Below are 12,871 nucleotides of genomic sequence, written 5' to 3' on the forward strand. Positions count from 1 at the left end.
CAATGCTATTGGCTTGAAAGATGGGAAATGAGAACACTGGGGCCATATAAACATATTGATTGAAAACAGAACTTGAATAGGAAGAAATCTGATACAAGTATACAAAACAAACAGCATACAGATAGATAGATAGTACAGAAACTCCTGAAATACCATAGTATAAAAGAACAAAGCAATAGTCAAGAGAATTAAAAAAGGCGGAAATTAAACCCCAGTTTTATTAAGGACATTTACCATAAGATGCAACTCATGACAACACTTAAGGGGAACTCTACATTTGGGATAGTATCCACGCTGCCTACCTTTAAGCAACTGAGGGCTCATTTCTCTATACAGTAAATGAACAGAGACAAGCCCCTCCAGAATGAATACTGGCACAAGAACTTGATTTAGGTGCTTCTGGTGTGTGCCTGTACTATTAACTTTTACCTGTTAATATCTGATACAACGATATCTAACCAGGCTTTAGGAGTAAGATCCACATAAGGGAAATAGCTGTGTATGGCCTGATTCAAACTTGCCACTGCATCAGCAAAAATTCTGCAGCAATAATGCTAAAAAAAAAAAAAGAGAACCTTAAAGCGGTTTACTGTTGCTCAGTTCCTCCTGTGACCTCCTTCCTCTCAAAACCATCTGTGGAATTAGAAGCAGCTTTCAGAGAAAGCTCCGAGTGTACCAATCTTAGAGTGGCTGCCTCCTGCAGTTACATATGAAGCAACGGAGCAAACAAGAAGGAACTGGGGGCAGAGCATGACAGAAAGAAACTATAGTTACCACCCACTTCTGAAGAACAGATCGTGTGTACTCCACGATCCCCACAAAAATTTTAAAAAAGAGAAATGAAAAATAAAAAAAAAAGAGCAGTGGCAGAAGGGTAAGGACGACTGATCTAGTCAAAGATCTCCCTGCCCACAGCAGGGAGGTTGGAACTAGATCATCTTTAAAGGTCCCTTCCAATCCAAGCCATTCAATGATTCTATGACATCTCTTGAAGTGGAAAGCTCTCCTGAGTAATAGTTGGAGAGTGACAAATCTCCAGGCTCCCCTTTTTCTATCAGGGTGACAAGTGGACTTCTAAACAGAGATGGATCTTAGAACCTGGCAGGCAGCAAAGTGCAAGTTCCAAGTCTTTCTCTTTCTAACCAGAAGTATAACAGTCTTGAGAAGGTAAGCCCTGCAGCTTCTTCTGCCTAGAAGGCAAGTAACTGCTGGTGAAGGAAGTGCTCCAAGCACTCTTCTCATTGTGGGGAGCTACCATGCAATCAAGTATCACATTGCACATGACCATCGTTATAGAAATGACTTTGTTTGCCACTATTCCTTAGAGCCAAAGGAAAACAAAACACCCTTTCAGCCTGGAGTGTTTAACTTGTGTAAAATGAATAAAACCTAGGCATTTTAATCCAACATAAGCAACTCCTTGCAGAAATGTTGCCTCTTTCATTTCACAATCTGAAATTTTGCATCAACATCATTTGTAAGTTTGAATAAAATATAGACATCAATGTAAAGATGACTATGTATCATCTCTTCCTGCAATTCACTTGTAGGATTTCCTATGCTAGAAATTTTGTGCTGAATTGTAATGCAATTCTCCGTCCAAGTATTTTTTAACAGCTCTGAATGGTATATAAGTTTTGTCATACAGAAATAAACGTAATGGTCAGCTCTTTGACACAAACGTCAAGGAAACGTGGTGAAATACAACTTCATAAAAGTGTAATTTGTAAACTTCAATATCCTTACCGAGAATCTCTGTTATTAATTACTAGTTCAAGATTTTGTGCTGATGATGAATCTATCATAGCTGTTTTCTCGCTCCCTTGGAAACGCACTTTGAGTGATTTAGGAGCATAAACTGAATTCTGAATAAATTCAACATATTTTAGCAAAGCTGCAGCAGCTGCAAGACAGTAGTACCTTGGAAAGAAACAATCTTTAATGAATGTTGAATAGTGCTATTTAAATACCACAAAACCAAGCGGTGCACTACAGAAATCACATTCACACTTCTCCTTGACAGCTACTGGGATTGATAGCACTGAAAAAGCAGTATGTTCTAAATATGCACTAACCCATGTATAGTGCACGTACATGCATGTAAATCAAACATTCATGGATGTTTGAGCCTCTATACACTTGACACCCCACACTACATAGCTGGTATTGTGAACGTATATATTTCAGTAGTAACATGTGACTTGAAATGAAGACCCAGGTCACCAAGTATCACTACTTAAAATTGTTGGTACAAGGAAAACATTTCCTGAGGCCAGAAAGAAAGGCAATTGTAGCTGTTAAGTTGTATCTTTAAGGAAAGAATGAAAAGGAGAAAGTGGAAAGCTGTGAAAACTCAAAAAAAAAAACCAAACCTGTACTGGGCTTTCTATTTAAGTTTCTAGATATATCAGAAACACCGGAGGGCAAAAGAAAAGAACAGCTCTCTTATGATTTTCTAACTTCTGCAACAAGCCACAGACTTGTATGCTAAGTATGTAAAAAGCTGTTAGAAACTTATCCGGACACAGTATGCTTTTTCCTTATTTAAACATACTTTGATTGAACTTCCATGAAAATGGTGCTGAATTCAGATGCACACAATTGTTCTATGTATTCCAAACCCTTTGTTTCATTGAAGTATTTTCTCTGGACAGTTGTAAAAGTCACATTCTGTGAAGATGGGGGGGGAGAAGCAAATAGTTTAAAAGGTTAGAGAATTTTTCATCAGACAGACTTCTTTATTTTTCTAGTGATATGTGTTCCCAAGAAAATCTACCAAGTTATTCAGCAATCTGACTTTGTAGAAGTATTCATTCTAGCTTATTAGCACAAGCAAGCCACACTATTGTCACTCATCTTTCCTTCTCTCTGGTAGTGAGTACATATAAAAAGGCTCATACTAGTGTTTTGAGCAAATTAACACAGGCTTTTTCTTGGGTACTGATTTTCCTCTCAAGAACCAGATACTCCAAATTTTGAATTTAACCTGGATTTGGTTAAAATTAATGACTTTTCAGGAAGAATTATTTTCTTGCTAGCATCGATGCTCACATTCAAACTGTAGTTTTCCCTTGCCAAGGTTTAAGCCCAAGGGATCATTGTCAAGCCTTCAATGGCAAATAGGGAATAAAGATATATAGGTCTATGTAACTGAATGCGTGTGATGCGCAAATGATTTATGCAAGAGGGGAAAGCTCAGGAAGTAGAAGAGGACATGTGAAGAACCCGTTAGCGGTGTAGACATGGAAGCAATTCAAGTAGTAATTAATACAGTTTTTTAAAAATTCTGAGGCTTTAATACTCAAATTACATATACTAGTTCATCTCACCCTTCTTCACCCTGCCAGTGCTCTTTTTCCTATTCTGTGATACAATGGCCCCATCTATTTATCAGGTTGAGAGAACAAAGCAGCAGCAAAGGAAAACGCTTGATTTTTTTCATCTCTGAATCTTTCCTAGGTTCAATATTGCTCAAATTACTTCAATGCCACAAACTCAAAACTTTCGGCTTTAATCAGTAATATACTTATCTCTGTAACTGTCAGCATTAGAACTAGCAGCATTGGAGCTGCATTTAGGTTATTCTTTACCATGGTAAAATTAGGCCCGAAAATCATAGAAAACAAAATCTGACTGCATTTAAGGTTTTAGAAGTTGTGGAAAACTCTCAAATCAACAATCATATAAAAGTGATCAAGAAGAACTCTAAAATAAGGAATGAAATTTAAGAGCTTACTTTGAAATGTTCTGTTATCAGACTGAACAATTTTGTCGTGTTCCCTGTATCACAAGCAGTGTTTGACATTATTATTTCTAGTGGTGTTAAAATCTTGAGTTTAGTAATAACCTGAACAAAAAAATTCAAAATATTTCAATAAAAATCCATATATAATTTAAAATATTTTTACACGATAATGCACCAGCAATAAAGAATTACAGAATCCTTATATTTTAAAATCACAGTTCCAGTCTTGTAAATAAAGACCAAATTTTCTGCTAACTTCTACACTGAGTCAAGTTTATCTGTATCTATAGATAGATATATAAACATACATGAAACTAAACTAAACTAAAAAAAAAGAGAGGTATCTAGCCCATATTATTTAAATACAGAAACATGCTTGTCATTGAAGCAAGAGATAAATATCCAAAACTATATTCCATGGCTATGATGGGAGAAGGACTTATTTTCAACAGATGGTAGCTTTCCGGGCTTGCGGCTGAAAACTTAATGGTTCTCTGGAAGATGAAGAAACGCAACAGGTTTGAATATTAATAATCTTTGATTAAGACTTGTTTTAGACTTTGTTCTGACCTCCTCTTATAACATTTATTTCAATCTTACCTTTTTCAATAAGGCTCAAAACGTGCATATTTAAACCAACTTTGCTTTGATTATGTTATACACGCCTGCTGTAGGGACTGAAAGTACACTATATGCTTTTCTATTTGTTTACTGTATAAGAAAGGACAAATATCATTATGCATTTATATTCTTTTATATCATCACCCACAAATTCTCAAGGGAGAAACATGAAAAAACAAGACTATATTTTAGGCATTTAGAAGCTAGGATGTGAAAGAAGGGATAGATAACAATGGAAGGGTGAACAAGCATAAAAGAATACACAAAATAAATCATCTAAGGGTATTGGGGGGGGTGGGAGGGAGAGCTGTCACTGCCTGTCATATCTGATAATCACTAGGAAATTTTTTTCAGAGGCATCACAGTTAAAGCAAATCTTGAGGAACTTAAAGAATACAAGAAAGCGTTAATGAATTAATTTACAGAATATTAAAAAACGAAAGGCGGCAGAAGAAAATCCAATAAGCTTGATATCAATCACTAGCAAAATAGAGATAGTGACACTGTAAGAAAACAGCTGATCAGCAGACAGACAGGACTGTTAAAGGTGTTGGAGATTAAGACAAGAAACTAGGCCATGTAGTGCATTTGGGAAAAAGTAGTTGTATACTGGTAGCTCTCCTTTTTTTTCCACAGAATGGAGAACAGGGTAATCTAAATGGAAAACTAAGAAGATATGTGTACAAATAAAAATGCCATCTTTTAGAATGGTAAGGGAGGAAAATACTGAATAATCTGGCCATGGCCTGGCAGGCGGTTATAGAAGATGTAAATTTATCAAGTTACAAGCCTGAGTAACAGAGGAGTCATGTTATCAGAATTTAAAGACAAAGTACGAAAGGCTTAAGAGAAGTAATTGTATTTTATCATTAAATTCAAGACAAAACCAAAAGTAAAGGGATGGGGGAGGAATTTGGGCAGCTAAAATACTTCTCAGTTTGAAAAAGATAAATTTCATGGGACAATAATACAGTTCTTAACCCTGACACAGTATAACAGGGAAGACTCTAGACTATAAACACAGCTACTGCTTGCTATAAAGAAAGCCTTTTACTCTTAGAAGTAACTGTAATCTTTATGAAAACATTAAAATTACTAAACAATTTCCATAAAAATAATCTGAAGTTTCCTTGCAGAATTCTAGTCTTATCATTCTTTTGATTACATGGGACTTTTTTTTTTCTAGGTACCAGCAAATCAATATTTCACTTTCAAACCTTTAAGTGAACTGTTATTTAAGTTGCCACATCATCATTTGAATGTCTACATTTTCTCATGCACCCACATTTTCAAGGTGCACATATCATTTTGATTTTTAGTACTGTGTATTACAGAAGTATTTCTGTAGCTGCCAGGTTCAATATGTACTTATGTGTGTTAAGACCAGGATAAGCTTTAAAAGCACTGGTGAACAACAAAAAAAGACATTATACAACATATATTTTAGTAAATAGATTTGATGGTTGTTTATATTCTGAGTCATATCTACTTATTCTCCTAATTAAAATTTGTTTTTCTTTCTTTGAATATTGTAAAGATGCTACAAGCCACATTATTTTCCAGCATGCGTAACTACAACAAAACCATTAAGTAAGATGTTTTATTAATGCTGGTGTTGCATAAATCAGAGAGATTACTGTCCAAATTAATGTAGTGCATGCAGTGCTGGTAGGCAGAACACCTGACTGTAAATTGAGTGCATTTCATTTCCAAAACTGAGAAGGAATATTTAGGGAACCATACAAAGCCAGCCCTACAGTTATCCTACTCCCCGTGCCCCGCCCCTGGCCCAAACACACATTTATGCAGTTCTGCTCTCAGAGTTGTTTTGCATGAAGAAAATATTTGCAAGTTTTACTACCATGTATTGCCCAATGCTCTTCAAAACAAAGCATCTTACTCATATAGTTCAAACACACTGTTTTTTGCAGAAAGGCTATTTTTCTTTTGCAAAACATTTTCCTCCTTATCTAAAATCTGAGGCACAGTAGAGAAAATAGCAGTCCTTTCAACATTTCACACTTTCTAGAACTTGTTACTTTCACTTTTGAGAAATTTCTTCTACAAACTAAAAATTTAATTTCCCATTAGTCATTAAGTTTTTTTAAGAAAGAAAGTCACAATAACTAGCCTGTGAGGGATGCAGCAATTAAATACGCAACAGTACCTTGGCATAAGTTGTATTGTCTGCAAATTGCGATAATATCACCTCAGGATTTTTTAAGTCAATACTGGCCATTCCTACTTCACCTCTGGCAAGGCCTCTTCCTTCTACTACAGCCACAATAACTGATGCAACAGTATGAGCAGAGACTGTAGATGACGATGTAACTGTAAAACAGTTGCATATATTCAGTTACAAGCCACTACTTTACATTCACAGAATCATACTTTGACATTCCAAGTGAAATATGTGTTTACATTCCCATATCCATGGAAAGCCCTTTCAATTTAACAAACTTAGTTAGAAATTAAAAATCCTGGTTGTTGAACTCTTTACTTGCCATACAATACAGACAAGGCACACCTTCCTAAGTATGAACATCATACTCTTACATTAAAAGACTGATTGAATGCATTAATTTAAGATTGTCAGAACTAACCACATTCCTGTAGCAAGTGAAAATATAGTTTCTGAGTCACTATCTCTGTATTAAACAAAAAAGATGCTTAGTACATGCCAAAAGGCATGGCTATTATTAAACATTCGCCATTTTAAATTCAAAACAATGCATAGCTATTAGCTCCAGTTAAAATCAGGTGTATTAACTGCAGAGAGATACTGTAAGTTAATATTCCACTAAAAGCACAACTCTGATCAAGGTGGCTTAGATCTCGTGAAGTTAGGGGAAACAAATGTTGGGGGGGGGGGAGGGAGGGAGAGATATGTTTCATCTGATTTTACACTAAACTTATTAAACTATTCTAAAAATATATATCTATAGCATGCTTGAGACCCAATCATTTGATTTTCTTTTTTGTTGTTGTTTTTAAAAAACATTTTTAGTACCGTAAAATTGGTTTGGCTTAAATCTTCCCAAATATCATCACAAACTCAACTAATCTCACCTCCTTCTTCAAATATGCAGCTATCTCTCTGCAACACCAACAACAGGATTACTGTTTCAGTGCCTAAAACCTAAGCTGTGAGCCAACAAGAAGGACAGTCTCAGAGATGAGGTATCATCTGCAATCAGCATTGGGGGGATAAGAAGCTGGACAAAATGAGCTCATCCTCCCACTTCTCCCCAGCTTCCCTCTGGGTGCCTGCCATCACAGATCTGTGCAACAATGTGTCTTAACCAATAGTAATAGAGTACCCACACACCAAATTATGCTGCACTATTTAAGAAGCACTGCTCTGAAGTGCTAAGTCACAGTACTTCCTAAGCATGACATTTAACTAACGGGGTGATGCCATTTTAATTTGGTGTACTGAACTTCTTTTAATCTGTGAAAGACCAAAAATATGTATGCAGTGCTTCTTTTAGTACCTCAGCTAATTTTTGTTTCATGTTTGCAAAATGGTGTTACGTTCTTCCAAATTCTATTGGAGAAGCTACTAATAACATTTTGTTTGGAAATCTGCGACCAAAGATTCCAAGACTGTGCTATTCAAATGAGCAAATGTGTAACTTGCTGAGCAATACTGAAGTAATTACCACACTATGAAAAGCAGCTGCTATATACGCTTTGGTATAACTTCTCAGACAAACTGGAAAAACCCTTCATGATCTCAATCTTCTTAACTTTCAGCTGAAAGCTAAGCTAAACTTTAAAATAGCTGAATTGAACAGATTCTTCACTTAACCCTTCCTGAATTGACTTAAATGTTCAGAAGAGGTGCCGCTATTAAATAACCATTAAATCTAAAACATTCAAAATAAGAAAAATACTTGCATATACAAGGCATGCCCCATTTACACTTTCAGAAACATCTAAACGGAATTGGATTTTCATAGCATAGACATATTTACTGATCTGAAACACCAATAAACTCTACCTGCTGTTTAGTGATTGTTTACATTCTTTTCCACCACTACCTTCCCTTGTTCTTCACAGAATTTGCTCTCAAAAAGCAATGGAATAAGAGTATTCTCAAATCAGAACAATCCTGCTGAGAAGGGATAATACACCAAACCTGCCATCTTCTTCTGAGTAGACTCAATTTGTACCCCAAGAACAAAAACTAATCCTACCAGGAATCTGGAAAGGCAAGATCAGAATCAGAGTTTATCTAAGCACTTAATAATAAAAGGCTGTTTGAACTACAACTGGCTGCCACCTGAGCAAAATCTTTCATGTTGCACACAACCAAGCCTGAACCTTCATTTATTCTACCTATGTTCTCCAGGCCACAAGATGTCAGCAACAGCATTCGCATGAAGTTTCATCTGAGGCCTGCTGAAAATGTAACTGAATCTTCTACTCAGAACAACCTCTGACCCATCATCATCAGCTGATCACAATACTAACTCTTCTTTTAAAAGCAACTAAAAGGTGAAGATAATAATAAGTATTTTAGATTAGGTATGGTAATTACACAAATTTTATTTGCAAGATGGTTAGTTTTTCAGTTTATCACACTAAAAAAATATACAGTGACCAACCAATGTTCTTCAGAATGCAATATTCTGGATATGCTGTCTTCAATATAGATCAATGAAGATCAAAGAATGTCACATACAATACAGCAAGCATAAACAAATATATAGATGCGTGCACACACACACATAGAATCATAGAATCGTTTAGGTTGGAAAAGACCTTTAAGATCATCAAGTCCAACTGTTAACCGAGCACTGCCAAGTCCACCACTAAACCATGTCCCTAGGCACCACGTCTACCCATCTTTTAAATACTTCCAGGGATGGGGACTCAACCACTTCCCTGGGCAGCCTGTTCCAATGCCTGACTACCCTTTCATGAAGAAATTTTTCCTAATATCCAACCTAAACCTCCCCTGGCACAACTTGAGGCCATTTCCTCTCGTCCTATCGCTTGTTACTTGGGAGAAGAGACCGACCCCCACCTCACTACAACCTCCTTTCAGGTAGTAGTAGAAAGCAATAAGGTCTCTCCTCAGCCTCCTCTTCTCCAGGCTAAACAACACACAGGTAAAATGAAAGGAAACTGAAGATGTGGGTTTGTTTCATTGTTATGTTTCATAAAGTCTAGAGAAATCTGCTCTGTGGGTTTCAACATCATAGTTACTCTGATTCCCCAATTCTTGGAGTAGTCACAAAGAAACTCACTGTAACACATTAAAAAATAAGTATGGTTAATAAAATAATGTTAGAAATGTAAGTAGGACTATTTCCTTTAAGAGCTGTTAATCTTACCTGAATATCCCATAAGAGGGGTACGGCTTCTGCAAACAGATCTACTAGAAGAGACGGGTGTTTTTCCTATACATGTGCTATTCAGGCCTCGCACAGAAGAAGAACTTGTGAGATTCAATGTGCTAACATTTTCTACACAAGAACTTTTATCCCCAAAATATGATTCTGGAGGAGGGGGGAAAAAATTAACTTTTTAAAACAGACATATTAAATTGTGTATCATTTGACTGAAAAAAAAAAAAAATTAGAATCGGTTTTTATTCAGAAAGCAATATATAAATATACAGCTTGGAAAACTTTATTTTTCTTACTAGAAATAGCTATGCATGTAATAACCTTTAATGTCATTCTATAAAAGCTCTCCAAAGTAGTACAAGTATAGAACGAAATAAAAATCAGTCTGTTTTGAAAACAAGCTTGTATCAATATGGTTATTTTCCACAATGACATCACTTGCAGCATCAATAAAAATCTTTGTTTACATTTTTAGACTGAAATAATACAACAGAAGTCACTTCACAATGCATAATTTCATATTCTAGTGAATTCTAGATTTATGAAAGAATGCTGTAAGTCAGCTCTATCTCACATTTGCCTATCAGTTTTAAAATCTGTATCTGAACCTGCACAGGTGTTCATGAAAATTTTATTTTTTTTAAAGCTGAGCATTCTTTTCAAAAAAAGGACAATAAAAGAAAACAAAGAACTATGGTAAAAACTCCTCCACTTGAGAATGATCTCCCTTCAAATTTGTGGGGTTCAGCTCTCACAAATCATACAACAATCCGGGACATGTTTGTTATCTGCAGTTTCTTTTACACGTGTATCTTAAGATTTATCTACTTTTTTAAGTCCTGCAAAATCTCTTTCTCAGATAATTCTTTAGTTTCAATAAATTATTTAAAGTATTTTGCTTAATTTCTGTTCTCTTGGGATGACTAAAAACAACATCACATCCTTAATCTAACTTGGATAATTGCTTTTTAAGATAAAAAATGAATTAAAATATAAACAGAGTTTATATCTTAGAATCATAGAGTCGTTAAGGTTGGAAAAGACCCTTAAGACCCTTTCCACTTAAAACTTACAAAATTGCAGGTTTTAAGAGACATGCAAACCCAAATGTTTCTGTTCCTTCTATTACATTAAAAATTGATCTACGAGAAAAAATACTTCAGTATTGTTCTCAGATGACTCATTAACTGCATGACACTTTCTCAAGGTTGGTACAAAAATATTTACAGTACTGGGGTTTGTTTGTTTAAATCTTACAAAATTGTGACAGCTGAAAAAAAAACATTATTAGTTCAGACTTTAATTTTTTTTTAAAGAGTTGACAAATCAGCATTGCAACGCATATAGATAATTTTTAAAAATAGCACTCACTTAAGATTTTTGCATAAGTTCACTCAGAAGTTTGGCAGAAGAGACTTTGCTATTATCTTAGAATGTACTGAATCTGGTATAACATTGGGAAAAACGTAATTTTAAAGACCAGATGAACCAAACCATCTACAGGTATTTTTTAAAACCAACATTTAACAAATAAGTTATGCCCTACTCAAATTAGCATTCTAAGTTTTGTTTGGTTTTGGGGTTTTTTTAGGATTCATGACGGATCACGTACGTTACCCAAAACCACGTTACCTCCTTCCCAATTTATGCGTAACAGAGATGTACATACTTCAGAATGCATTTCAGCAAGCGTTAAAAGAATTTCCATTTTTTTTTATAGTATTTCCACTGCAAAAAATATAAATTGAACCATTTTTTTCTGCCTGCCAAGATACCGACTTTGATAGTAGGATCAAGTCATACGAAGTGGTTGATGCACAGATGTTCAGCATGCAGGAGCTGTTGAGGGGTCTTGTCCTCAGAGGGGAGCCAGGAAACTGGTGTTAACAGCAGCTTTATGTAAAGGATGGCAAATAGCAGTGTTGCATTGTAGGACCACAACGTTCTTACAACACATCAAGGATAACAGCACTTAAAAATATTTCAAAGGCCAGGCAAAAAAAACCAAACCAACCAACCAAACACAAACCTAAACACAAAACCAAAACCCATAACCAACTGAATGCGGTTCAGGTCTCTAGTAAAGCAAATATTGTGTTGCAATTCGAACCAGTTTATTGACCCCAGCACGAAACCCTAATATTGCCATCTAAAAAGCTTACGTAAAGAAAATAATAAAGATTTATCTAAATAAGTGTGAGGAACGACTACCATTGTTCTGATGGGCTGAACAAAAAAAAAAAAAAAAGAGGTCGCTAAGTCGTAGAGATGCTGGTGCCCCCTCATAAGTACTGCTTGTAACAGTTCTTTCGAAGCCCGACCCAGCAAAGAGGGCCGGAGGATAAAAGAAAGGGATAAAAGACCCGGACAGAGATGACAAAGCTGCACCCCACCTCCTCCGCCTCCGGGAACCGGCGGCTTCACCCTGCTACCACTGGCCGCCCGGCCGGGAGCGAGGCCTTCCCCGCTGGAGCTACCCGGCCTCAGCCCGCCGCTGGAAAAGCCGCCGGTGCTGTCGGCCGTGCTGCGCGGCGTCTGCAGCAGCCCAAAGGTATAGCGGGGCGTCTGCTCCGCTCGCCCGCCCAACCCCGACGTGGAAGAGCCGCGGCCCGTATAGGACTCGGAGGCGGCCGAGGCGGGCGGCCGCCCGCCCGCGTCGGCCTTACTGCTTTCTCTCAACATCGCCACCTCGCCGGGCACAGGCACGGTGCGAGGCTCAGGGACAACACCCAACCCACCCGCACCGCCTCCGCCCAACATGGCGGCAACGGCGCCCTCCGCGCATGCGCGCGCCTCACAGCCGCGCCGCCTCCTGAGGAGATGGCGGCAAGCGGCGCCGCGCCGCTCGCTCCCGCCCGCTGCCCAGCCGGCGGCAGAGGGCCGCATCTCCACCCCGCCGTACCGAGATGGGGCTCTCTCGTTACAGAAGAAAAAATTGTAAAGCTGCAGTTACTAGTACAGCTATAAATAATACAGTAGTAAACAGAGTTGCTGAGCATGCAACAAGTTTCACTATAAATATGCAATTACAGACAGGGTAATGTAGGAATGCAAAGAAATGGTCTGCTATGCTCTTTAAAACAGGAGTAAAGCATTTAAACATAATTTGTCTCACATTCATTCTTCATTCAGACTGTTTTTAGCAGGA

At 37.2% G+C, this 12,871-nt stretch overlaps 1 protein-coding gene across 1 annotated transcript in view; it reads right to left on the reverse strand.

Annotated features, from left to right (window-relative positions):
• The window catches only part of MSH4 (mutS homolog 4), a gene marked incomplete at both ends in the record, with an annotated part of 29,084 nt that extends 16,475 nt beyond the window's left edge, over positions 1 to 12,609 (reverse strand). Inside the window, 6 exons of the mRNA XM_082314299.1 lie at positions 1,747 to 1,920; positions 2,555 to 2,670; positions 3,737 to 3,847; positions 6,534 to 6,697; positions 9,709 to 9,873; positions 12,117 to 12,609. Coding sequence (XP_082170425.1) covers positions 1,747 to 1,920; positions 2,555 to 2,670; positions 3,737 to 3,847; positions 6,534 to 6,697; positions 9,709 to 9,873; positions 12,117 to 12,609 — 1,223 coding nt within the window. The remainder of the gene's footprint in view (positions 1 to 1,746; positions 1,921 to 2,554; positions 2,671 to 3,736; positions 3,848 to 6,533; positions 6,698 to 9,708; positions 9,874 to 12,116) is intronic.
• Positions 12,610 to 12,871: the final 262 nt, after the last annotated feature.

This window comes from Platalea leucorodia (genome assembly GCF_965183815.1).
Source record: "Platalea leucorodia genome assembly, chromosome: 5".
Classification (NCBI taxonomy): domain Eukaryota; kingdom Metazoa; phylum Chordata; class Aves; order Pelecaniformes; family Threskiornithidae; genus Platalea; species Platalea leucorodia.